At 42.5% G+C, this 26,708-nt stretch overlaps 2 protein-coding genes and 1 long non-coding RNA gene across 8 annotated transcripts in view; 2 read left to right on the forward strand and 1 right to left on the reverse strand.

The window, feature by feature from the left end:
* Window positions 1-18,980, forward strand: part of PSPC1 (paraspeckle component 1) — a 111,906-nt gene extending 92,926 nt beyond the window's left edge. For 2 of the 5 annotated variants that reach the window (XR_006888994.1, XR_006888992.1), the window contains one exon: window positions 9,428-9,574. The gene's annotated coding sequence lies outside the window, so the exon portion shown is untranslated. Of the gene's footprint in view, window positions 1-599; window positions 3,820-9,427; window positions 9,575-10,984; window positions 11,032-18,854 lie in introns of those variants that run through there. The other 3 variants (XR_006888995.1, XR_006888996.1, XR_006888993.1) reach the window with 3 other exon arrangements.
* MPHOSPH8 (M-phase phosphoprotein 8) overlaps window positions 3,969-26,708 on the reverse strand; it is a 60,691-nt gene continuing 37,951 nt past the window's right edge. The window contains exons 6-14 of the mRNA XM_046663821.1: window positions 18,895-19,020; window positions 18,725-18,813; window positions 15,799-15,939; window positions 14,589-14,675; window positions 10,832-10,986; window positions 8,433-8,587; window positions 5,923-6,050; window positions 4,908-4,991; window positions 3,969-4,360 (exon numbers count right to left, since the gene is read on the reverse strand). Of these exons, the coding sequence (XP_046519777.1) occupies window positions 4,319-4,360; window positions 4,908-4,991; window positions 5,923-6,050; window positions 8,433-8,587; window positions 10,832-10,986; window positions 14,589-14,675; window positions 15,799-15,939; window positions 18,725-18,813; window positions 18,895-19,020 (1,007 nt within the window). The 3' untranslated portion in view covers window positions 3,969-4,318. The remainder of the gene's footprint in view (window positions 4,361-4,907; window positions 4,992-5,922; window positions 6,051-8,432; window positions 8,588-10,831; window positions 10,987-14,588; window positions 14,676-15,798; window positions 15,940-18,724; window positions 18,814-18,894; window positions 19,021-26,708) is intronic.
* LOC124240697 (uncharacterized) lies at window positions 19,027-25,676 on the forward strand. Of its 2 annotated transcripts, XR_006888998.1 has the most exons (4): window positions 19,027-19,725; window positions 20,135-21,121; window positions 21,516-21,667; window positions 23,230-25,676. It is a non-coding gene; the product is annotated as an uncharacterized LOC124240697 (long non-coding RNA). The 2 variants fall into 2 exon arrangements; XR_006888997.1 differs by having other exon boundaries at window positions 19,027-21,121.

Raw genomic sequence — 26,708 nt, forward strand, 5'->3', positions numbered from 1 at the left:
TTTTATTTTCTAGTCAGTGAAAAGAAACTGGTTCATTTCAGGAAGACATTAATTTTACAAAAGATTAATAAAATGCCAAATATGCATTTAATACTAGTAGAAGGAAGTGACATGATGGTTTCTTACTTCAAAAGTAAGCATTCAGTGGTTATCCTTTGAAACAGTGGGGGTCTCACACTTTCAAGGCACAACAGAATCCCCTGGAGGGCTTCTTAGAACAGACTGCTAGGCTCCAGCAGGTTTGTGATTTAGAAGCCCTGAGAATTTCCATTTTAACATAAAGGTGGTGCTGCTCTGGTCTGGGGACATTTTCAGAACCACTGCTTTTTTAGTATTAATACTTTTAACTATTCAGTAACTTGATTAATCTCCATAGCAGCTCACAACAAAATACCAGTTACAGAAGCAACTGGATTATTGGAAATTTTATGGGTCAAATATACTAATTCAGTTCTTGAGTATTTTTTAGGTCTGCTGCTCAGTGACTCTAGCCGAGCAAATTTTTTTCTTTATAACTGAAACCTCTTTGTTCTTCCTTTAGAAAATATGCTATGGATGTTCATTCCTGTTTAGTAACAAAGAATTTGTCTTTTTTTCAGGTTATTTTGTGAGAGAAATGCTTTAATGACACAGGAAAAACAAGCCAGAAAACAAATCTTACTTCGTTTGTGAATTTATTGCTCCATAGGAACAATTTATGGATGTACTAGCAATCATAACACTTGACATTTGAAAAAAGATACTTCATGAACAAATTTTCTGTGGTTAAAATATCTGGAATAGTGCAAACTTCCCATTTTCATTCAAGTCTTTTTTTTAAAAAAGATGTCTGTCTCCTCACTTGGTGTGGTCTTCCTGGTTAATGTTGGGAGGTATTACGGTGGTAGCCAACAACCCGCCCCCAGCCCCTTTAACTCCCCATAAATGGGAACCACTAGAAGAATTTTTCCCACCTCATTCAGCCTCCAGTTTTGGGTCAGTCACCAGTATCAGGAACTACTCATAAGAAATTTGGCACTGTTGTGAGAAAAGACATGTTTTACTAAAGTATGTATCTTGACCCAAGGAAGGCAAATAATGGGGGATACAGGGAAGGCAGAGATAATGTGTTGTAGAGAAATGGAAAATCACTTTCTTCCAAATACTAGATTTAGATTCCAACTGGGGTTCCTCTGGGAGCTCAGGATGATGGACAATGACTATTTCTCTGATTCTGTTTTAATTTGGTCCTGACTGAATTGTGAACTCTACTTGTCATTACAATTTTCCAGCTTGCTTACTAGTAAGACTTTCCTTTACTTCAGGCCTAGAAATCCCAGATTTGGTCTAAAAGGAGCATTATCTGCAGTCAGCCCAGGATGGAGGAAAGAAGTGTGAATTCCATCAGTGGTCCTCTGAACTTCCCTAGCAAAGATTTGGGACCAGTAAAGTTTTAAAAATTTAAAATAATTCTAGGGGTTTATATAGTATTATGCTATGAAACATTAATTGTATGAACTATTAAACTTTTTAAAATGATTTCATAAAGCACTTCTGATATTCTGGTGTATGTGACCTCTTTTTCCCTGGTCTTCGGTAATCATACTCCTTGCACTTTTCGATTTCTCCATTTTTTTTTTTTTTTAAAGATTTTATATTTTCCTTTTTCTCCCCAAAGCCCCCCGGTTCATAGTTGTGTATTCTTCGTTGTGGGTTCTTCTAGTTGTGGCATGTGGGACGCTGCCTAACGAAACACTGGGCTGCCTGCAGCGGAGCGCGCGAACTTAACCACTCGGCCACGGGGCCAGCCCCTCGATTTCTCCATTTTTATTCAAAGACAAAACAGACTTTCATAGTAAATGGTTTATCAGGCCCTTCACTGTTAACATTCTGGGTTGCTAAACCATGTTAGCCCTAGTAAATTCTCATTAAAGTTTGAAAGCTACTAGTATAACGCTGAGTAGAATTCTAAAAGCACTACCTCAGCTTCAAATTGAAACTTGCTGACATTTGACTCAATAAATTCTACAAATTTAAGAACTAAGATGGGCATGACTTGGAAGATAGTGTACGAAATTGAATAGTTTCATATTCCTGGACTAAAACCCAAACTCCCCATCTAACTCTAGTTGTTTAACATTTATTGAGTGGCATTGGGTACTAGGCACTTCTCTTTGGTACAGATGTTGCACATAAAAGAAGGTGTAATGAATGTGCTTTCCACTGTAGCCGTACTCAAGAGTAGACCAGATCTGAACGGCATAGCTAGCAATTTGAGTAACACTGTCCGTATCTCAGTGCACGCCAGAAAGGAGTAAGGGCTGAGAAGTCATGCATTTTTTTAATGATAAAACTGAAGCACAGAGATGTGTACTAATTGGTTTTCAATGAGTCTGGCCAAAGAGTGATGTATCCCATTTATGATTATTTCTGTGTAGTCATGAGATCGCGCATGGCTTAGATAATAAAGCTCAGTTATATATTCTGTAACTATGAAGGAGGTTGCTTTGGTTTCGACCTGTAATACTAAGCATATCTGTTAACCTTTTGGTAAGGTGCTGCTTGAGAACTGCTTTGTTTTCCAGAGAAATCACTGCTTACACTTTGTACATATTTTATTTAAATATCAAAGCAGCCACATCGCCTGCAGCATTAGCTGCCTCATCAGAGAGCCAGCAAGAAAGCTCTCTCACCTGGGACTCTTAACAGATTCCTCTTCATCTTTAAGGAACCAGATCTTTGAGCATTTACCCACTCAAGGACAAGTGTGCTTTTCATCTAACTATAGAGAAGATATAGTTTAGAGCAGAACAACTGTTCAAATGTGTGGCTCTGTTATAGTTGTAGTAGACACAATTGTTTACAGACTTTAGTAGTGTATCAGGTACGAAACTGGTGGAAGCAAACACAACTCAAAGGTAGTGTTACCCCAAATTATCTACAACTTTCTGTTCTCTCCCTGACCCTGGGTCAGTCCCCCGTAAGCAACAGCTTCACCTGTGAAAAGATTTCATCCTTGCTGACCTTTCATAGCTTTCACGTTCTCAGCCTAAATAAATCCCTAAAGGAACTGTCTTCAGATTTCCTACTTGGTCTCTCTCCTAGAGCCCCTTGCCTCCTGGGTCCAGAGTGTTCTCATAAAGCTGTTATTGCCTTAGGCACGATTTTGAGATAAATGATCTCTCAACCAGTTTCTCTTAGTATCATGGTCCCTCAATGTTCCTGATGTGTGCACTTTGCTAGCAAACATCTTTTTTTTAGAAAGCTATGAAATCAGATACAGTACTAGTACACGAGTCAATATAGTTGAAAAAGTCCAATCTCAGGTGTCATTTAGCTAAAAAACTACACACTGAGTATCCATCTTGTTTTGAAGCCCTGAGACTTGAGATGCAAAGAAAACAGACGAACATTGTGGTGTTTTGAGAAAACTGAGAAAAGGCCGTTTTAGTATGCAAAGTAAAAATGGCTCTCTGAAACAGCTATACAGATTGGGGGATCTGTGACACTGAGAATTTTTCATTAAAATTGTAACAACAATTCTAAAACTAATCAGGAACTAAACACTTCTATATATTTCCATAATGCAGAATGAGCTTATTAGTTTGCCAAATATTTCTTAAAAGAATGTGAGTGAGACCTGTGGGAAGTCTACAGAAGCAATGCCTCTTCCCATGAGGCACAGTGTGGCAAGGCCCAGGCAGCCGTCCCAGGGTGCAGAACTGGGGCGCAGGTTCCAGCTTTTCAAAATTACTTGTTGGATTCCCAGAACAAGGGTAAAAGATCACATCCACTAGCTCCCTTTTATGCCTCATAATCTTCTGGTTTACATTTTTTGCTGTATCTTAGACTTATCATTTTGTTATATGTTCAAAGAATAGAGGATAACTGCAAACATACAAAGTTGTCCCCTCCAACTTGGGATCTGTGTCAGCTGCACGTCAGATCAGATCGCCCTCTAACCTGCCGGCCATGGTAGATAGTCAGACTGCAAGGGTGACAAATTCACACTTTATTTAGTGCTTAGGTAACTTGAATGTAACATACATATTATTCTTTTTTTTAACACAGAAATTCACCAGGGCTCATAGAAAATTTCAAGTTAAAAAAAAGTCTTTTAATTTTCTTAAATAATCCTCATATGTACCGTTCCACATTGTGGAAAAAACTGGAATATGCAGCTTGGATGCAACATGAGTATTGCAGCACACTGGCGCAGATATCGATGTGTATATTTTATAGTATACCAGAATCACTGCCCATCTTAGAAGACTCGAAGGTTTACAGATGGGACTAAACCTGGACACGTTATAGCTGCGCCAGGATCCCACACCGTGAGTCACTGCAGCTGCACTCTGTACGCACCTATGAGCAACTTCACCTGTTGAGAGAGAACGCATCTACATTAGGACAGCCACACACAGGGCCAAGACTTGTTTCTCTTGGCAGTATTTCCAGTTGGTTATCAATTGAGATTAGATTTTCACTATTTTAGTTAAATGTTTTAGTTAAAATCCAAGTGCTTATAATTTGATTTTTAGGTTATTACGTTAAATAATCGTACTATTACATAGACTACTCTAGTCCAGCTTCGTTTTACAAAGAGAGGTTAGTGACCAGCCAGCCTAGAGACATACATATGGCAATTAAAATACCAAAGCCTAGAACACAACTCAGACTGCTAGAAACCAGGTACTATATAAATACTGCATTCTTCCCATTAATACCTATCTTAACACGTTATTTACTTCCCATACATTTTAGATTCACACAGACACACCTAGCAGTGCTACCCTAGGGAGCACCTGTCTCTAGGACAGGCATACCAGGAACATCACAATATCCTGGACATTTTTTTGTAATGATGGGAAAGTAATGTGGAGTAACAATTTGAGCAGTAACACTAAATATGAGGAAAGGATTTTCACCTTAGCAGAGGGTACTTCCGTCAGCCTTATGAAGAGTTTATTGAGGCCTGCGACAGGGCTGAACGAGTAAACAAAATGACTGTCCTAGGGAAAGAGACCAAAAAGAGGTCAGTACTTCTTTAGACAAACTTCTGCATCTAGAAGCAGCCAGACTGTCTCAGTCTAAGAGTATAACCTGATCTTAAAGAGACTCCACAGATGGAGAAGTTTTGTATTTGTTTATATATTAGGCAGTAGGCTGTGATTTCTTTACTTTTCCCTTGATTTAGGAAAAAGATACAAATGACAGAAAAGCTTATAAGGTTTATCTGGAAAAAACAACCAGATAAATCATTAGGATTAGAATATATCCAGCCATATATGGCATGAGCGTTGAAAGTCTTCATAAGCTTTTAATTTTGCTTAATTCAGCCTAAGGAAAGAATTCTGGCAAAGGAATCATGCACAAAGATACTTCAAGGGCATTTTTTATGTTAAAAAAATTTATACAGCCACTAATAGATCAGTTATTTTATAAATATCTATTTTAAACTGTTCAAAGTGAATAAGAAGTAAAATTATAATGATTACCTAAAGTTACAAATTAAAACTAAGCATAAACACAACTAACGTCATATAGTGGTTGTAACTGGGTATTCAAAGTATGAACAGGATACTTTTCGAATGCCCTAAATCTTTAAGTGAATGTTTGTAGTTACAATGGTGGGAAAACGCATAATATTTAAAGTTACCATGTTTCTTGTACTGTAACAATTTCTATTCAGAATGTTGTAAAACATGATAAGCATAATTTGTGGCACAGGTATCAGACGTTTAGATTTTTTGTCAAAGATTTGTTTGGTTTACTTTTATTGACAAAATTTGGGATAATTTTACTTTATGAGTCAACCTTATTTCCAACAACTGGTTTACTTAATTACAATTAACATTTTATTAAAAAACAGCAGTTTAAAAGTTATCTGTACTTTTGATTAGAAGAATGCACTTTTCACTAATGAACTACAGAAAACCTTACCAGAAAAACAGGAAGTTGAAATTTATCATTTAACACTACGGCTTGTACACTGCATGGTCCACAGAGCCGGGCAATAACTTCTTTACCCAAAAAGTTTGCGTGGAAAATGAACAGCAGGATGCCAGAGCCTGAAGAAGGGAGATGTAAACGTAGACTTCAACACCAATCCCAATGGCCCCTTTCAGAGCCCGAGGGAGGAGCAGCTGTGCTGGTGTGAGGCGGGCGCCCAGGTGAGCCTGGGTGGTGGCACTCGCCTGGTGTCAGCTCACACAAACCACCTGAGTCGGTCTCCAATTTCACAACTTGGTGGTGGTGGTGCTATCTAGCATTTTCCCAACCAAAGAATCCTTTTTATTTTTCGACCAAGTAATCCTGACTCATAGCCCATGGAACAGACTTTTTAAAATATGCTTTCCTATATTAAAGTTATTTTAGTTTAACAAAAAGTGGTATTTAAAAATTGTTGCTGGGGCTGGCCCCGTGGCCGAGTGGTTAAGTTCGCACGCTCCGGTTCAGAGGCCCGCGGTTTTGCTGATTCGGATCCTGGGCGCGGACACAGCACCGCTCATCAGGCCACGCTAAGGCGGTGTCCCACATGCGACAACTAAAAATACACAACTCTGTACCAGGGGGCTTTGGGGAGAAAAAGGAAAAATAAAATCTTAAAAAAAAAAAAAGTTGTTGCTCACTGAGTACATGTGTATGGAATCCAATCCACGGACATTTCTGTGGTTGTCGTCTTTTGGTGTGAGTTTGAGAGACTTTCCATTTTCTTCCACATGCTATTTTTGCCTTTTCCAAATTTTCTGATTAATATTAAAATCTTATTATGAGATTTGAAGCTTTCACTGAATATCCAAAATATTTGGCAAGATTCATTTACTAAACAAAAGCTGTACTTTTAATAATAGAAAATAGGTTCTGTTAAGCCATTTTTAACATGGCAACATATTGATCCAGGCCAGTTATAAACAAGAGGAGACTTCATAAAAGAGATCTCAGAGAACCATTTGCTTTATTTATTCTGGTCCCAGGAAAGAAAGGGCAGGCTGGGCCCATGGCTCTTTCATCTCTCCTTTCAAGCTACTTAAGGTCTCACATTGTAATTGTGCGCTCGAGCTTTATAATGCAATTTCCTCTTCCTTAGAGCACTGAGGATCGAAAGCAGGAAAAAAGGCCTCCAAATAATGGAGGGCCAGTTTCCTCTGTGTCTTTTCCCCTCAGCTCCACTAGGAAATAGCAGTTGGGACAAAGGTTGAATACAGTCACGTGCCGCACCATGACGTTTTGACCAATGACCGACCGCATACATGACTGGTCCTGTGAGATTACTATCACAGAAGCCTATGTGTAGTAGGCTGTACCAGCTGGGTTTGTGTAAGTGCACGCTATGATGTTCGCACAACAGATGAAGAGAAACTTCCTGGTGGTCAGACATTGTACATGTGCAGGGAAAAACTAACCCCTAAGGCAGTCCAGTTGTACTGAAGCGCAGGCACTGTGACTGGTGGGCGGCTGGCCCAGCTCAGTGATTCAGTCAAGGCCCAGCCCTGTTCAGCCAGCCCCCGCACTCCCACAAATGGTCGCTTCAACAGTCGAAACTGCACATCACAGTTCTTCAGCGCTAAGTTCACTGAACACTAAGATGTTAGAAATGTCTGGCTGTAATTGGTAGGGCTATATTTTCTTTAATTAAGTACTCATTGATATATATTTTTTAAATAGGTGGGTGGGTTTCTTTTTACTGAAACAAAAAAGCCAGAGCCAACTTCCTACTTTCAGGCAGAGTTTTCTCCACTTCATATATGCAGCATGCATGCCCTAGAGAGGCCATGGTCATGGTCTTGCCTGCAAAGCGCTTACTAAGCAGTAGATAGGAAGCAGAACTGAAGTGTCCATCTCTTCCTACTAAACTTTACTATGAGGCAAGACATTTAGTTTTTTTTCTTTTTAAAAGGGCAAGACTTCGGGCCGGCCTGGTGGCGTAGTGGTTAAGTTTGTATGCACTGCTTTGGCGGCCCAGGGCTCACAGGTTTAGATCCCAGGCAGGGACCTACACACTGCTCATCAAGCCATGCTGTGGTGGCGTCCCACACACAAAATAGAAGACTAGCACAGATCTTAGCTCAGGGCCACTCTTCCTCAAGAAAGAAAAAAAAAAAACAGCCAAGACTATTAGTAATAAAATTCAGGACAAACGTTGATTCTGGACTTAGAATCTTCAAGGTAAATCTCAATAAAACTCAATTTTAATAAAACTAGTATAATATTAACACCCAACTTGACCACTTTTCAAACAAGTGCTGACAGTGCTCTGTGGACCTCTCAGTCACTTGGGATGGTGGATATCAGTTAAGCCTGTTATTTTTTCTGTCAGAGTAGCTCCACTGTTGACATCATTATTACACATAATGGAGTTTCCTTAAGGTTTTGTTCAAAGGAAAAGTTCTGCCCAAAAACCAGTTAATATTTACAGTGTCACATTTCAAAATGCAAGAAAACAGGCTTACCTTCTGGTATGTTCTGTGGGGGTTTGTAATTGAAATCCGTTGAAAAATCAGGCCCCTCACAGAGACGATGACATGCTATTGGAAAAATGGGTTCTACTAATGCAAGACGTGCTTCAAAGTAATCCCTTATTGTTTCTTCTGCTACTCTTGACAGTCTAAAAGAGTACAGTAAGAGTTATTAATGCGAAAAGGACCATGAGTCATAAAATTATTAAATTGTTGAATGCCAATGAAGCCTTCCCAGATCAGCCTTTCAGGAAAAAAAAAAAGCAGCAACTTGCCTCATCTCGCCGCCCTGCTCTGTTTCTCCTCGGCGCTCAGCACGCAACACACTGTATCAACTTGTCTTACTACGTCCTCTCGTGGGGACTGAGGCTCCAGGGCAAGTCTTTCCCCCTTGCTCTCTCCATCTCCCCAGCCTTTTCAATAATGCCTGGCACATAGTACTTACTATGTATCTGTCTAATGAATGAATGATCAATTTGGAGAATTAGAAATGAAAAGTCCATTAAAAAATAAGTTGAAGAACTGCCACACATACAAAAGTCTTGTTACAGTACTTTGTTTAGAAAGCAGTCAAAATTATTAGTGCTGACTGAGAAAATATTTTTAAGCTCTCTTGCTGGGAAGGTAACCAGCTCTACTGGTTTGCCTGGGATATTCTGATTTTAGGAGTGTAAGCCCAAAGTCCCAGGAAACTCATCACAGTTTCAAAACAAAGTCCAGCATCCCAGGAACCCCTCGGGCTCCGGCAAACCAGGAAGCCAGGTTGCCCAACTTGCTGGCCATCTGTGACTCTTACCCAGGTGAAGAGACAGATGAGTTCACATCCCAGGATTCCTTGCAGCCATGAAGGCTGGTCGCAGACTCACTCAAACTACCGGTTGGATGAGGCTCCCAGCAAAGGCTGTCAAAGTGCGCAGACTCACCAGAGCACATGCCCTTTGACCTTTGCCTTTTTGTCTCGTCTGAAATTTACCTTTCCTTCTGTTTAGAATATAGATCCTACACCTGGCATTGGAGTAACCATCTTGCGGGCATGAAGATCCAAGTCATATCCTAAGTATGAGAGATGAGGAAGAGACGGGAAGAGTGGCTGTTCCTGCCCAAGGCTGCCCACCCCTGGACTCCCTGTTACAACAGTAAACACCTTATTTGTGTTAGCTACTGTTTGTGAAGTTTCTGTTATGTGTTGCCAAAATAATTCCTAAGTGATGAAAAGAAGAAAACTATTTGTATGAACTTCTAATAAAATGAGATGATCTGGAATTCATTTGAAAAAGAATAACTTGAATGGATAAACTGTAATACATCCAGACTATGGAATTATCACTCAGTGCTGAAAAGAGAAGAGCCATCAAGCCATGGAAAGATACGGAGGAACCTTCAATGTGTGTCACTAGTAAAAGTAGCCCGTCTGTAGGAAGAGGCCACACGCTGTATGGCAACTGCAGGACCTTGTGGAAAAGGCAGAACTATGGAGGCAGGAAAAGATGGGTGGTTGCCAGGGTTTCGGGGGGCACAGGAGGGATAAACAGGAGCAGCACAGGGGATTTTTAGGGCAGTAAAACTACTCTGTGCGACACTGTAATGGTGGATTCGTGTCATTACACATTTGTCAAGACCCCTAGAATGTACAACATCAAGGTGAACCCCACTGTAAAGCCTGGACCCCGGGTGCTAATGATGGGTTACTGTAGGTTCCCGGGTTACTACAAGGCACCGCTCTGGCGGGAAGCTGATGACGGGGAGGCTGTGCATGTGTGGCAGCAGGGGGTATATGAGAACTCTCTGTACTTTCCTTTCTTTTTTTTAAAGATTTTATTTTTTCCTTTTTCTCCCCAAAGCCTCACAGTATATAGTTGTATTATATTCTTCATTGTGGGTCCTTCTAGTTGTGGCATGTGGGACGCTGCCTCAGCATTGTTTGATGAGCAGTGCCATGTCTGCGCCCAGGGTTCAAACCAACGAAACACTGGGCCGCCTGCAGCGGAGCGCGCGAACTTAACCACTCGGCCACAGGGCCAGCCCCGAGAACTCTGTACTTTCTGCTCAGTTTCACTGTAAAGCTAAAACTGGTCTAAAAAATTACGTCTATTTAAAAAAAGAAAAAAAGACTGAACTAAAGGTTTTAAGAAAGTGTGCGTGAGCCAAATTGAGGGCATAACTGTGATTTTAAGGAGACACTCCTGGATAGGACAGTGGTACGTGTGAAAGTTTCTTAAAAATAATCCACATACCACTTATTAAATTCATGATGTTTTGAGAGCAAAAACCCGTCAGGACTTGTACTTGACAATCTTTTTTGAGCAGCTCTACACAGGCCACTCCAGTTATGACGTGTCCAAAGAGATAGGAGACTTTGGGACTTGACTGTGACATATTCACTTCACACTTACGTCTCTAAATGATTCTTCAGCAAGTCGTACACCAATACGTTGTTACACTGCTTTGCAAAATGCAGCGCACTATTTTGGTGCTTGGACAAAATATTGCAGTCAGCTCCACATTCAATCACAAGTCGTACGATGTCTGAATTTCCTCTTTTACAGGCCTATGTGAGGAAGGAGGAGAAATAATTACTGACACCTAAAATAAGGTAACTACCAGTCAGTGTTTGCCCTTTTTGCCACACATGAGCCTGGAGTTCTTCATGGAGAGAGGGGAGAAAACCTGGGTCATGCTCCTGAGTGTCAGAAACTGTCACATAAACGAGCGTGGGGGGCTCCTTTTACTCACTCAACAGCACAGAAATTTGTGTGCCACATTCATTCCTTGGGAAACGGGCAACTTTGAAAAAGATGCTTCTGTTTCAAGATAGAAGAAACCCTAGGCCTTTCTAAGCTCTATCGTGCACTGTGTTCAGCCACGTCCCATGTCCTATGACCCAGAATCTTAGCAGAGGTACCCAGAACAGAGAGCTTGCCCCTCACTCTTAGAGAAGTTAATACTGATCTTCCTCAACTTACGATGGGGTTACTCCCTGATAAACCCACAGTAAGTTGAAAATATTGTAAGTCAAAAAGGCATTTAATACACCTCACCTACCAAACATCACAGCTGAGCCTCACCTAAACATGCTCAGAACACTTCTTGCATTCCACTACAGTTGGGCAAAATCACCTAGCACAAAGCTTATTTTATAAGAAAGCATTGAATCTCTCATGTAATTATTGAACACTGTACTGAAAGGGGAAAGCAGAATGGTTCTAAGTGGATCGGTGCTTTACCCTCATGATCACGGGGCTCACTGGGAGCCGTGGCTGCCACTGCCCGGCATCACGGGAGACGGCATGTTCCTGGCCCAGGAAAGAGAGCAAAATTCAAAATTCAAAGTTCAGTTTCTACTGAACGCATATCACTTTCGCACCATCGTTAAGTTGAAAAATTGTTAAGTGAAACCATCCTCAGTTAGGGACTGTCTGCACTGGGAATCTCTACCGCATCTCTTAATGCCACAAAGTAACTTCAGAACTTCCCTAGCGGCTGCCTTAAAGGACACTGACTAAGCACAGACACAAAGGTGAATCCAGCAAATCTAAAATGGAGCTGTGACAGTTTAAAGACCATTTCTGGAGTACAAAGACCTACATCCAGGGTTCTCTTCCTGTCTCTGTCAGTGCCTTCAGCTAAGCCCCTTAATTCTGAGTTTTGCTGTATCATAAAGGACCAGGGCCAGGCCAGTGAGCTTTCCTCCAAGAACACAGTGGGAGCCTCAGCCCAGGCCAGCTGGTCTGCTGTCCACTCAGGGCCAGGATTTCTACGGAACAGCTACCTAGGTTGGGCAGCTGCCGGATCAGAGGGCACGCAGCTCTCCGGGGAACTGACACACTGCCCTTCACAAAGCCGTAACTCCGTGGTTCTCACCAGGGGTGAGTCTGCCCGCCAGGGAAGGTCAGGTAACGTCTGGAGACATTTCTGGCGTCACAACTGGGAGTGAGTGCTACTGGCATCTAGCGTAGAGGGCAGGGGCGCTTCAAAGATCCTGCAGTGCACAGGACAGCCCCACGGCAAAGAACGACCTGACAACATGGTCCACACTGGGAAGCTGAGAAGCCCTGCTGGGACCAACTACACCCCCACCAGTGGGCGAGAACGCGGTTTCTCTGCACTCTCCCACTCTGGGAAATGACCAATTTTATACATTATTTCCTGAGATGAAAAGGTTTTTATTTTAATTTCTGAAAGTCTTTCCCCATGTTTATTTCTTCTAATTCTAAAATTCAATAAAACTTAATAGACTAAATCCTTAAAGCAATTAAAATACTGTTTTTTCAGGAAGAAGTACCTAAGTAAGTAAAAGACACTAAGCGTAGATACTGGCAGCCTAACTGAGACAGTACTGAGAGACGCTTTAAGCTCTCCTCTGGGGAGCAGCACAAACTGTCCCTCGACCCACCCTCCCTGCGGGCACTGCCCTCTCCTCCTCAGACAGGCTCCTGCGTACCCACCACACCCACCCACACCTCTGCACTCCCGGCAACCTCACCCTGAGACCACACTCAACTCCTCCGACAGGGCACCGACCCCGGCCAAAGTGCAGGCTAATGGCACTTCTTAGCTCGGCCTCTGATGTTCTGATGATGTGCCCCAGTGGACACTGCCAGCCAGCTCTTGCCTGAACACTGCCTTCTCTTGGCGCTCGTGACGCCTCTCCTCATCTTTCTCCTACTTCTCTGTCCTTCCTGTGCAGCCTCCTGCCATCCCTGGCCTTTCTTACCTTTCCAGCTCTCAGTGAGTGACCCCATCCTCAGCCCATGGCTATAATCACTGTCGCCTACTGATGACTGCAAACCTGATGCCCCAGCCCACACCTGAGCTACAGCTCTCATGGGAAACACCTGAGCATTCCTAGCTCAAACGCAACAGGTACAAAGCTGAGTGCCCGTCTCCCCATCCATACCTGTGCTCCTGTGTTTGCTAACTTAGGAAACAGGATTACCACGTCCTGTGAATTGTACCTCCTTAAAAAACTGGTCAGCCTACCTACTTCTATCTCTGCTGTCACTACCTAGCTACAGACTATTATTTTACTTAATTTTAAGAATCACCCTATGAGTCTGCAAACTGCATGTCTTTCTAACCAATCCATATTCCCATACTGTCCTAGGGGCATTAAAAACAACCAACCACAGCCAGGCCCAGCCTTTCTTCTGATTATGTCTGAGAAACAGCTTGAACCTTGTAATGGCTCCCAACTGCTCTCAGGAGAAATGACTAATGCCTTAGCACGGATGTCGACAGTTTTTGTGCTCACTCCCCACACACACGACATTCATGCTCCAGATGATCTGCTGTTTAGGATACACCTGCTGATTTCTCAATAAGAAAAAGTTCAAATTCATGCTTTGAGGTGGCACCTTTGCTCTAAGCATATGGTAATAATAGAAACACATACAAGAAAACTGAAATTCCAAAGTAGGGCTCCTAAATAAAAGAAACATTTCCATGAACCAAAATGAAACAGAAACACAAGCAGTGAGCAAGGTTTAAACCTCGTGTGTGGACGAAGGCCAAGGGCGCAGGTGATCCAGGCCTTTTAGAACTAACAGAGACTCCAGATGAGACTCAGGGCCAGGCCACTGCTCACTCGGGGCTGGACCATGCTCCCTTCCTGACTCACAAAAGAAGGTTGAAAACAAGGACTTCAGACCAACAGTGACTTGAGTCAATGGCTTACACAAAGCTGCATCTCGGGGAGGGAGTAAGACAGAGCCTCCACATGGGAACTGAACCAAGCCACCCACAGCTCGGTGTCAGGACCTGCTCTGTCCTCACAGCACCGTGGACCAGGAATTCAGAACTGGCCCAAGAAGAGGCTGGACCAGGCTGGGCCCAGAAGAGCCAAATGCAAAACCAGCCCATCCCTGCTAACCTGTGCTTCGTGTTCAGGACACAGCTTAGCCACCCACCACACCCACCCTAAGGCTTGTCCTGAATCCACACAAGACTGAGCTCGGTACAGACTTCCGTGTAATCTCACAGCTGTCACATTACTGGTGACACCGAGTTTTAACTGCTTCTGGTCTCCTTGTCCTCCTGTTCTGTGACCTTCTTGAGTCCAGAGACTGTTCTGCTCCCCATCCCACTCCCAGCCCCCAGCACAGTCCAGCGGTGGAGAGACTGAGGACCGAGCGACCCATGTGAGGCATTTACCTTCATTAGTGCGGTCTCGCCATTGCTCTGCTGCACATTTACAAATGCTCCTGCTTCCAAAAGAATAGCCACTGTAGTTAAAAAGTTCTATTAAAGGAAAAAAAAAACAAAAACAAATTTAATTCCCCAAATTCTTAAACAAATATTTTTAGATGTTTTGAAATTTTTTTCTTTTTTAACATTTTATTTTTCCTTTTTCTCCCAAAGCCCCCAGGTACATAGTTGTGTATTTTCAGTTGTGGGTTCTTCTAGTTGTGGCATGTGGGACGCCACCTCAACGTGGCCTGATGAGTGGTGCCATGTCTGCGCCCAGGATCCGAACTGGTGAAACCCTGGGCCGCAGAAGTGGAGCACGTAAACTTAACCACTGGGCCACGGCGCCGGCCCCAGATGTTCTGAAATTTTTAGCCACCAGAAAAATACTCAGATTCTATTCCAAGCAGGCTGGTGAACACAGTATTCCCGGTTCTTCATGTGCAGGGTCCCGCAGGAGCCGAAGGCCCCACTGCTCATGTGCCCGTGCACAGCCACAGACCATTGTGCCAGCAACCTCAGTCTGAAGTTTAACCCCTGGTTTCAACATTAAGAACCTCTGCATATCAACCCTTTAAAAAGACAATATATGGGAACATTTTAATTAAATTATTAACCAAGAGGAACACTTAATTTCAATTATAAAAGATTTTTAAAAGATCTAAGATTGAAATCAATATTAGCACCTTAATCAGAGGTCTTTTTTCTTTTTTTTTTAAAGATTTTATTTTTTTCCTTTTTCTCCCCAAAGCCCCCAGGTACATAGTGGTATATTCTTCATTGTGGGTCCTTCTAGTTGTGGCACGTGGGACGCTGCCTCAGCGTGGTTTGATGAGTGGTGCCATGTCTGCACCCAGGATTCGAACCAACGAAACACTGGGCCGCCCGCAGCAGAGCGCGTGAACTTAACCACTCGGCCACGGGGCCAGCCCCTCAGAGGTCTTTTTTCAACAAATCACTTCCAACTAGATAAATCACATTTTGAAAATTCTATTACAAAGTACTACTACTGGTTAAAAAAAATCTGTTCATGACAAGCCACAGATGAACTGAAGTATGAAATTTTGAAGTTACGTGACTACGTGACCATTCTATTTCACTACAGAAACAGACTCCATCTTAGTTCATGGGCAGGAATCCTCACAGGATGATGAAAGGCGTATCTTCAGTGACCAACCTTCTCCGCTGCGTGGATGAGGGCAGTGGTTCCATTCTTCTGCCTCCCATTCACTTTGGCTCCTTTTCTGATGAGGAGCCTCAGGAGGTCATCTTGCCCGCCCGCTGCGGCAAGCATCACCAGGGTCATCCCGCTCGAATCCTTTATTGGTTTTGTTTAAGAAAAAACATGTCAATGTTTACTCAGAAAAATTTTCAAACTAAATCTTCTCACTTAGGATGTTTCAATGTGAAATCACTAAAATGCATTGATTTACCACCTACTTAGGTTTTTCACTAAAATATCCTAGTAAACAATCAGAAACTAATAACTTCTAGAAGTTTTTTCATATATAAATGTTACCATAAAATCTTACAACTTCTTTGTATTAAGTTCTAAAGGCACATCACCACTTTGCATGACAGAAAATGAACAGTGAATCTTGATGCTATACAAAAGGCAAAGGTAGTTATTTATCTATCTCACTTTTCAGGTCCAAAGTCTCCTGTGTTCTAGGTAAAACAGGTGAAACTCACACCTTCATTACATTCATTTAGTTGGCCCAAAGATATAAGGCGAGAAATGACCAGTGGAAGTAACATAGCCCATTCTATTGATGACAAGCTAAAATGAACGCTCTCTGGATGAGACAAATGTCCGCCACATAAATGTATTGTTGGGAAGTGAGAGAGTGACTGCTCTAAGGATAAAGAAGAACACTCAGAAGTAGGATACAGGACACTGATATGATTAGTTTCTAAGAGGCCAGGACAAGACAGAGAAATTAAAGAAATGTGCTTTGAATACAGATAAAATTACATAAAGCTGACAAAAAATAAAAAGGTAATTATCAGTTAAATATTTCCAATCACTAGTTGAAACACCATATGGGGAACAAAATGATTTATTAAATAGCATTTGATAAAACCAAATTCTAATACAATAGGAGTTAATTTGGCTCTAATCTGAAAGTTTACACATCTTGCCTGTATGAGCAAACTGAGGGAGCACAAATGTAAGAAAATTATCCCTGGGGGTATCACCTGAGACAGATGCAAGAGAATCCACCACAACTGAAATAACACAGTGTGACTACTTCCTCTCAGTCATAACGTATCTTATTACTACAAAACTTGGTACATGAAAAAAAACTTCTTCTAACTTCAGAAAGTTCCCTGCAGCTACTATGCTTTATTAATAAGAGCAAGCTACATAAGTATTAAAGTAGGAAAAAAAAAAAACCCAAAATCCATCCCTAATGAAAACTTAAGCAGCTAAATGAAGAAAGGACGTGGAGGAAGATAAAGGCTAACCAGAAAAAACCAAAGCACAATCCTCACGCTTGAGACCCTCAAGGGGAAATCCACACCCACATCAGAGAAAGAACTGTCTCTGTCACCACTGTTATTCAAAATGTCAACAATTTCACAAGACCAGAAAAGAAACGTTATTGGAAAAAAGGGAAACAAGTTATTTTTTAGCAGATGATCAAATTCTCTACCCAGAAAATCCAAGGTTTTCTTGATTTAATTGTGGATTTTCTGGGTTTAATCTTTTGAGATTACAGTTCAAAACAGTTATTGGGGGGCTGGTCCTGTGGCCGAGTGGTTAAGTTTGTGCGCTCACTTCGGCAGGCCAGGGTTTCTCTGGTTTGGATCCTGGGCGCAGAATGGCACCCCCTCATCAGGCCATGCTGAGGTGGTGTCCCACATGCCACAACTAGAAGGACCCGCAACTAAAATATACAACTATGTACTAGGGGGATTTGGGGAGATAAAGAAAAAAACAGGAAAAAAAATTTAAAAATTATCAGAGTAAGAGAATCTCATAAAGTGACTAAAGACAACACACACAAACATACACAGAGAAATCAATAGCTTTATCATTAATGTAATAACCAGTTAGAAAACAAAATGTGGGGGAAAAGATCCTAATGATCATAGTAAAATAACTAATAAAGTATGTAGGAATATAATCTAAAATAAATGTACAAGAACTATATGAAGGAAAAAACTCATAAAACTTTGCTTAAGGGAAAAAATGAAGAGCTGAATAAAGGTAGTTATGTTCCTAGATGGAAGACTCAAAACGTAAACATGCCAATTCTCAGCCAAATTTAGTCTATATGTATCATGCAATTTCAATCAAAATCCCAATAACTGGTTTTTTTTCCTGCTTTTTCTCCCCAAATCTCCCCAGTACATAGTGGTATATTTCAGTTGTGGGTCCCTCTAGTTGTGGCATGTGGGATGCCGCCCCAGCATGGCCTGATGAGCAGTGCCATGTCCGTGCGCAGGATCTGAACCAGCGAAACCCTGGGCCACTGAAGCGGAGCGTGCAAACTTAACCACTTGGCCACGGGGCTGGCCCCCCAATAACTGTTTTGAACTGCAATCTCAAAAGATTAAACCTAGAAAATCCACAATTAAACCAAGAATACTAAAGAAGAAAATATAAAAATCTTTTCTAAGACAAAGCACTCAAAAGTCAAAAAGGAAAAGATCAACAGACGTGACTACCTAAAAATAAAAACTCTCTAAGCCATAAAAGACCCAAAAACCAAAGCCTAAAAACTAGGAAGAAAGGGTTAATATGCCTTCAAGTATAAACCCTAATAAATCAGTACGAAAAACCCAGCAGCAACTGAAAGACAGGCAGTTGCGATCAAACCTGAGGGACAACACAAAGACAAGGAGTCACTCACACTCCTCCAGGCTGCGGAGGTGACACACAGACACTCAGAGGACAGCGGAACCAAATGGTTATTTCAGAGGCTGGAATGACAGGGACTATCATTTTCTACATTATCTATTTCTACAATGTTCGAACTTTATAAAGTGAACATGCATTACTTTTATAATTAAAAACAGAAGTAAAAAATAAAACTGAATTCTTTTAAGAGTGACTTTCCATCTTTCTTTCACGGGAGTTTACAAAGACATATTACCTCTTGGTCCAGGTTATACTCTTCATTTGAATTAAGTGCAACCTTTACAGTAATATAATCCCCATTTTTCACAGCATCCCTCAATAAATCTAAAAAGAAAGAAATGATAAATTAGGTTTTATCTATCTAGATTTCATGAAAAGGATCCCCATAATTCCAAAACTACGCACTACTTGGAATTGCATCCGCTGAAGGAAAATTCTCATCTTCCCCATCAAGATGCTTCTGGAAGTCTTCTAATGTCATCCATTCTAGCTGTAAGTCCATGCCCAAACTCAAGATCTGTTGTTTGCCATCTGGAACACACAAGAACCTTAGTAAGTACATTTTTCTGGATAATAAAAAAATACAATGCGGTTTTATTAAATCTGTGGCGTCAAAACCAAAGCTTTATATATGCTCTTACATATATCATTATGTAACTCAGTCTTTAAATTTCTGATTTTCTTTGGCAAGCAATATGAACATCCACATTTAGATGTCACGGTGCTTCAAAGGCATAAAGATAAACAGGTAACTTATTAACTCAAACAGTGAAATATGAATTTTAAGCACAGGATTAAGCAGCTCAGAGGAAGAGAGAAATCACAGGGATTCAGGAAGAGGACTCTACCATTTCCTTCTTTGGCCATTCTTCTTGGACAGACATTGCTTTCAATCATTTATGTAGGTAAAGTCACTCTAAATGTGTAAACCAGACCTGTATGTAAATAAGTCATTGCTTACTGATCCTTCCAGACTCAGCTCCAGCTTCTCCTCCTGGAACCCCTCTCTGCTGAGTACCCCGCCGTGCTCCCACGGCTCTCTACTGCCCATCACACCACGAGGCAAGTGCAAGCTGCTCCCCTCATTTGTCTGATCCACAGGCTCATTAACACTTTGGACGGACATGGTCATCCCCTACTGGCAGTGCAATCAATGAGATGTGAGCATAACTCATTGGAGAGGAACTCAAAATGACTGTACTATTTTAAAAAGTTGAAAAGCACAAATATTTGATGGTAAGAGTGAAAGGATTTTCACCTAAAATCAATTCCTCAAACTACACAGATGTTATGCAGTTAACCTTGCCATAGAAATGAAGTTTGTAAAAGAGACGAGAATAAATGCAGGAACTTGTCCCAGAGCTCTGAACCCAAACACTTCCTGTGCTGCCTCCAAGAGCACTCCATCGGAGACAGCACTGCCTTTGCAGCTACCCGTCCTGGATCTGAATCCCAGCTCCATGTTACCTGGATGGCTTTGTCTAAGGCATAAACTTGCTGCACCCCACTTTCTGAATAATGACAGTAGTGTTAACAATGAAAGCAGCTAACATTCATTAAGGAGTGTGAACTTATTTAAACGAATTAATACACTGAATTAATTTGATTTAATACACAATAACCTGTAAAGGGATACATGTTACAGATGAGGAAAGTGAGGCTCAGACACACACACCAGGAAGCCAAGAGCCACAGATGCAATGAGACATATCTGAGAGCACAGGTGGACCTCCCCCACTGCAGCGCCACAACACAGCACACAGAAAGGTCTGGGAGCAAGAGAGATGAGCGTTCAGGTAAGCTGAGACAACAGCATCTGATTTACAGGACTGGCACGGAGCTACAGGGTCAGAAAGGGTTATGCTGCAGCTCAGCTTTCTGTCTCTAATGAAGCCAACTGGCTCAAACTCCTCTCTTCATTCCTACCAAGGACTGCATCTTGGATCTTAACTCAGCATCTGGTGGTTTTAACTTTTTCTCTTTATTTTTAATAAAAAACTAGATGTAAAGGAAAGATCGTAGGTAATGAGGTGAACTCTGTGAATGCGGCACTGCCCAGAACACAAAACCACTCTAGGCCACGCGTGCTCCCTTCTACCCCACGACACCGACCGCAGAGGCAGGTCTTGTACATCTGGGATTCTGGTCTGTCATTCCCTTTCATTCTTTTTTAAAAGTAGTATGGTTATAAATACATGTATCCGAAAAAAATCTGCAGTTAGTTTTGGTAACTTCTTAGTTTCATAAAAATTGCTTTCTGTGATGGTTAGTTCTGTGTGTCAGCTTGACTGGGGAAGCCTGGACAGCTGGTGAAACATGGTTTCTGGGTGTGTCTGGAAGAGGTTAGCATCTGAGTCAGTAGGCTGAGTTAAAGATCCCTCCTCATCAGGGTGGCCCAACATCACTGAATCCCTGGTGTGGCCGAGGAAGGGAGATTTCTCTCCTCTTGAGCTGGGACATCCCTCTTTTTCTGCCCTCAGATTGGAGTTCCTGGTTCTTGGGCCTTCAACTCCAGGGCTTACACCATTGGCTCCACGGTTCTCAGGCCTCTGGACTCGGACACCACCAGCTTTCCTGGGTCTCCAGCTTGCACATGGCAGACTGTGGGAGTATGCTAACCCTCCATAATTACGTAAGCCAATTCCTCATAATAAATCTCCTTTTCTCTCTCTCTCTCTCTCTCTCTCTGTCTCTCAATATATCCTATTGGTTCTGCTTCTCTGGAGAACTTTGACTAACACAGTATCATACTGCATTATTCTTTATATATTTTGGATACTAATCCTTTGTCTTTCTGCCCCTTTTAATAGTAACTTTGATGAATGGAACTAACTTTTGTAGTCAATTTTATTACTCTTTTCTTTTTGGTATTTTTTTGTGTCTTGTTTAAGAAATCCTTTCCTACTTCCAAGGTTGGACAGACATGATTCTTTATCCTCTAAATACCTAACATCTAACTGTCCTCTTTATATTTAAGGCCTTAATCCATCAGAGTTTGATCTTCATGTACCGTGTTTCTTCCACAGGATAATCAATTATCCTCACACCATCTACGAAGAGTTCATCCTCCCCATGGATCTGTGTTGCCACTTGTCATCTACCCAGTTTTTAGATCTGAGAGAGTCTGATTATGAGGTCTCTGCTCTGTTGAGTAGCTCAGCTACCTTCTCTGTGCCAGGTAAATACTCTATCTACTGCTATAATTTTATATAAAGTAAAGCGCTGCTTAACGACGGGGACACATTCTGAGAGACGCATCATTAGGTGATTTCCTTGTGGTGTGAACATTGTAGACTGCACCTACACAAACCTAGGTGGTACAGCCTACATCACACACCAGACTATATGGTACTAATCTCATGGGACTGCCGTCGTATATGCGGTTGGTCCTTCATTGATGGAATTTCCTTAAGCTGTGCATGCCCCGAGTAGGTTCTGATTACAGCTGGGATAACCAGATCTGGCTTCTTTAGTCTTTCACATAAATCTTAGAATCAGTATTTGTAAATTCCACAGGAAATTATGCTGAGATTCTGACTGGAACCACAGTGACACTACAGACCAATGTGAAGAGAATGACAAATTTATAAAACTGTATTTTCTATTAATAAAAATGGTATACATAAATTTTAATAACTTGCAAGAAACTTTTATAATTTTCTCCATACAGGTCTTACATATCTTTTTGAAATACATCCTTAGCAATCTTTTAAAAAGTGTTGCTGTTGAAAATTATCTTCTTAAAATTAATTTACTATGTATGTAGAAATGTATATAGAAATGTACATTATATAGAAATATATATATAGAAATATAGTTAATTTTTGTACACTGGTCTTATATCCACCTTGCTAAACTCTTAGAATATTTCTAATAATTTATTTGTAGATTCTTTCAAGTTTGCTACATGTATTATGCCATCTGATAATGGACAGCTGTTTTTTGTGTGTTTATGGGTGGGGCGGGTGGGGGGTGGCTTCTTTTCCAATGCTTAGGTCTTTTCATTTTTTAGTGTCTTACTGTGCTGGGTAGACCTTAATATAACACTGAACAAAAGTGGTGATAGACTGCACCTTTGCATTGTTTCTGATTTAAAAGAAATGTTCCCAATGTTTCACCATTAGAAAATATGTTTGCTGAAGGTTTAATGCTCTTTATTGACTGAGAAAGCTCCCCCTTTTTTGCTAGGTTTTGTTTTTTAAAAATCAAGAATGCTATTAAATCACTTAATTCCTAAGGAACATCCAGCGTGATCTAAGAGGTTATGTTTTTACTCATGGCTACATTTAATTTGCTAATGTTCTGTTTGGGATTTTTACATCTGAGTTCGAGTGAGCTTGGCCTGTCATCTTCCTTTCTTACACAGTTTTTGTCTGGTTTTGGTACTGAAGCTATAAAGGGCTCACAGAACGACTTAGCATTCTTTGTCTGTTTTTAAGGAAGAAAGTTCTTACATATGAAACCATCTGTGCCTGGTGTTACAATTTGTAAGGCTATTTTAAATTGCTATTTCATATTTTTTAATAGTATAAGACTATTCAATTTTTGTATTTCTTCTTGGGTCAGTTTTGTTAAACTGTATTTTTCCAGGAATTTTCCCACTTCATTGCGTTTTTTCACATCGACTGGTAAGAAATCACTCATAGAATTCTTTTATCTTTTTAATCTGGACACAATCTACAATCATGTCTCTTTTTTCATTGGAAATATTCTTTAAGCCTTCATTCTTTTTTCCCTTAGAGGACTGTCTATTAGTCTTTTCAGTGAAGCAACTTCTGGCCTTAATGATGCTCTCTATTGTTGGGGGAGGTCACTGACTGAGAGCATGAGACTGCTGGCTTCCCCAGAGCTGGACCTGGGCAACGGGAGGCCCCTGCCCTATCCTTGGAATGCATGTTCTGCTCAACGTTTCCATGGTAGAAACCACTTCAAGGACACAGCCTTGAGAGCGTAAGGTGTTGCTGAGACCATCTGGACTGATTCGTGACTGAACTACATTCAGGCATTCGGGTGGGTGGGTGTGGGGATCTACTCGTCCGGCACTGCCCAAGACAAGCCTCCTATGTAAGTTCCCTTGCTGATTAAACCTGCCACCCCCCATCTGGAGTGGCCTGCCTCTTTCGTCAGGCTCTCCCTGCCCTCTGTGTCCGGGGGCCAGTTTCAGGTTTCACCTGGGCAACGCCCGTGGTTGGAACTCAACAAGTGGCGAGCTGGCCAGGAGACTGAAGAGATGGGTCTTGGGATAGAGGCATCTGGGGGGGAAATCTCGTGTTGACTATTGACCTCTCTTTGGGGAGGGGTAGACTGTATGTCAGATGCTTGTGGAGCGCCACCTGACTACAGGGACACTCCGAAAATGCTGGCTGTTTTAATGCCTTTGCTTAAGAAACTGCGGATGGCACACTGCAACAAAAAAGAGAAAGGAATGGCAGCTACAGAAGGCTGGCCTCTATTGTGGGCAGTTCAGCGGCCACCGATGCCCAACTGGCATCTGAAGCTCGTACAAAGTTGGAAGAACAGCTGAGGATAGAGAAAGATGTACGGTATCCACTACTCTGCTAGCACTGGGGCTGGCAGACAAAGTGAGAGAGCAGGGTAAGTCGGAGACCTCAGTGTGCCATTGTGCAAAGCTGGGAGGATGCAAGCTGCCTTAGATTAAGGTCCAAGTGCTTGTGACAAAGCCGACTGAGATACTAAGAGGCAGAATCGCTGGGAAAGTGATGAGTGAGGAGGATGTTGTGGTGACTGACAGTGCAACGGAAGAAACACCCCATGCCCTCCAACCCCTAATACAAAGGAGAACAAAGCACAGCAACAACAACCCCAGGCATCAGGGCAGCCCCCAGTGCAGGAAACTTTCATGATGAGAGAATACACGCCGGCTGAGCTTACTGATATAGCTGCCAAGTTCCAGCAAAAGGCCAGGGCAAGTATCCAGGCACGGTTGGTATAGCCATGGGAGACGGGGGGAGGTGATGGTACTTCTCTGACCCGGCAGGAGGCAGAGAAGAGGAGCAACATCCCCACAGCCCGCCCACCAGCAGTGCCTGCATGGTGTGCAGTTCAAGGCACTCACTCCCTTACAGACTGGATTATTCCTGCCTGCAGGGAGGCGTGGCCCACTGAGGGGGATGCCCTGGGCACCTGGAAACCTATGCAGGAGGTACAAGAAATCCTTAGGGAGCTGGGAATGAGACAGGCCATCTACTCCCTGTCTTTGAAGGCCCTGATCAGGTCAAATTCACTGTAGGAATGAAAGCCAAGACACTCCAGTCCACCCCAAGCACCTGGTATGGGACACTGATATCCATGGTGAGCCCAGCTGGATAAGATATTTATGATGTTGGGCAATCCATTGCTGATCTGAGAGAAACTGACAAATCCTCGGCTGTGGGAAATACCTGAGACAGAGAGGGAGCTCAAAAAGCCAAAGGTCCATCGCAGTCAGTTATAAAGCATCCAGTAAAAGCAACCTGAACAGACAGATGGACAACCCAATGCTGTGTTGTTGGTCAGCCTGTGGAAAGCCTTACAATCTGAACAACAGTTCAGACCTGCCCCACCTGCCCCACCATGCCCGATGCTCCGCCTGCTCAAGCGGAGGCCTCACAGGTACAGTCCTGTTCAGGGTGCGTGCCTCCCACACCCCCGGTATAGGATGCAGGCTAAGATCGCCTTCAGGTGAGGGCTGTTGCGGGTAACTGGAGGCCTCGTGTTGAGCTCACTACTCACTGTCACCCAGAAATAAACAAGACGTGATGGCTCTGGTGGACACTGGAGCAGAATGTACTCCAATCCATGGTCACCCTCAGAAGTGTTCTGGCCCCTCCGTGCCACCGATGGGTATGGGAGGCAAACGGTTATGGTCAGGAAGGTCCCTTTGACACGGCAAATTGGGCATTTTCCCCCACAAGAACACAAGGTTTTTCTCTCTCCAATACCAAAGAACGTACTGGACAATGATAACCTGTAAGGTCAAACTCTGCAAACTTCTATCACTGAATTCTGCCTCCAGGGTAGAGTAACTAAACCAGTACTGAGGGGAAACCCCAACTGGGAACCAGTAAGTCTCTAGACCCTGCAAAGAGTGATAACTGTCAACAATATAAATTGCCTGGGGGCTGGCCCCGTGGCCGAGTGGTTAAGTTCGTGCGCTCTGCTGCAGGTGGCCCAGTGTTTCGTTGGTTCGAATCCTGGGTGCAGACATGGCACTGCTCATCTAAACCACGGTGAGGCAGCGTCCCACAGGCCACTAGAAGGACCCACAACGAATAATATACAACTATGTACTGGGGGGCTTTGGGGAGAAAAAGGAAATAAATAAATAAATAAATAAATAAATAAATTGCCTGGCAGCATAAGGAAACAGGAGAAATTATCCAAGAACTGCACCCAGCAGGTACTATGCGCCCTGCCCTTTGTGCTTTCAACAGCCCCGTATGGCTGGTAAAAAAGCCAGAAGGCTCATGACAGATGATTGGTGTCCATGAACTACTGAGAACTGAACACGGTGGGGGCCCCCAGCCGTGTGGCTGTGCCCAACACTGCCAACACCTTAGATAACTTGGCTACAATCCGAGAAGGGTGCTGTGCTGTACTGGACTTAGCAAAGGCTTTTTTCAGTATACCTCTGGCCACTGAGTCACAAGATCTATTTATCTTCACGTGGGAGGGGCAACAATGGACTCTCAAGTGCTTCCCCAAGGTTACCTGCACATCCCCACTGTATGTCATGGAATGGAAGCCCAAGGCCTGTCCCTGTTCTCCTTCCCCACATCAGTAAAATGGGCCTATTACACTGATGGTATAATGTTAACATGTGAAGACTTGCCTCTGCTGCGTGACACTCTGCAGACTTTGCTGGAACATCTGTGAGAGAGAAGATGGGCAGTGAACCCATAGAACATCACCGTAAAGTTTTTGGGAGTCATTTGGTTTGTAAGATGTGCAATGACCCAAAAGCTGTGTTTGACAAGATGCAAGCCTATCCAACCCTAAGAACATGAAAGAAGTGAAGCCTTTCTGAGGATTTGGGGGTTTTGAGGACTTTTATTCCTACCTGGCACAGTGCCTCCATCCCTTACACCACCTGGTAAAGAAAGGACAAGTGTGGAGAGAACATCAGAGCAGCAAGCCGCCTTTGAGAAGGCAAAGAGCCAAGTAAAGCAGATTAAAGCTCCGGGCATCTCTGAGGCAGGGCTCCCACTGGAGTTAGATGA

This window comes from Equus quagga, chromosome 6 (assembly GCF_021613505.1).
Source record: "Equus quagga isolate Etosha38 chromosome 6, UCLA_HA_Equagga_1.0, whole genome shotgun sequence".
Taxonomy (NCBI): Eukaryota; Metazoa; Chordata; class Mammalia; order Perissodactyla; family Equidae; genus Equus; species Equus quagga.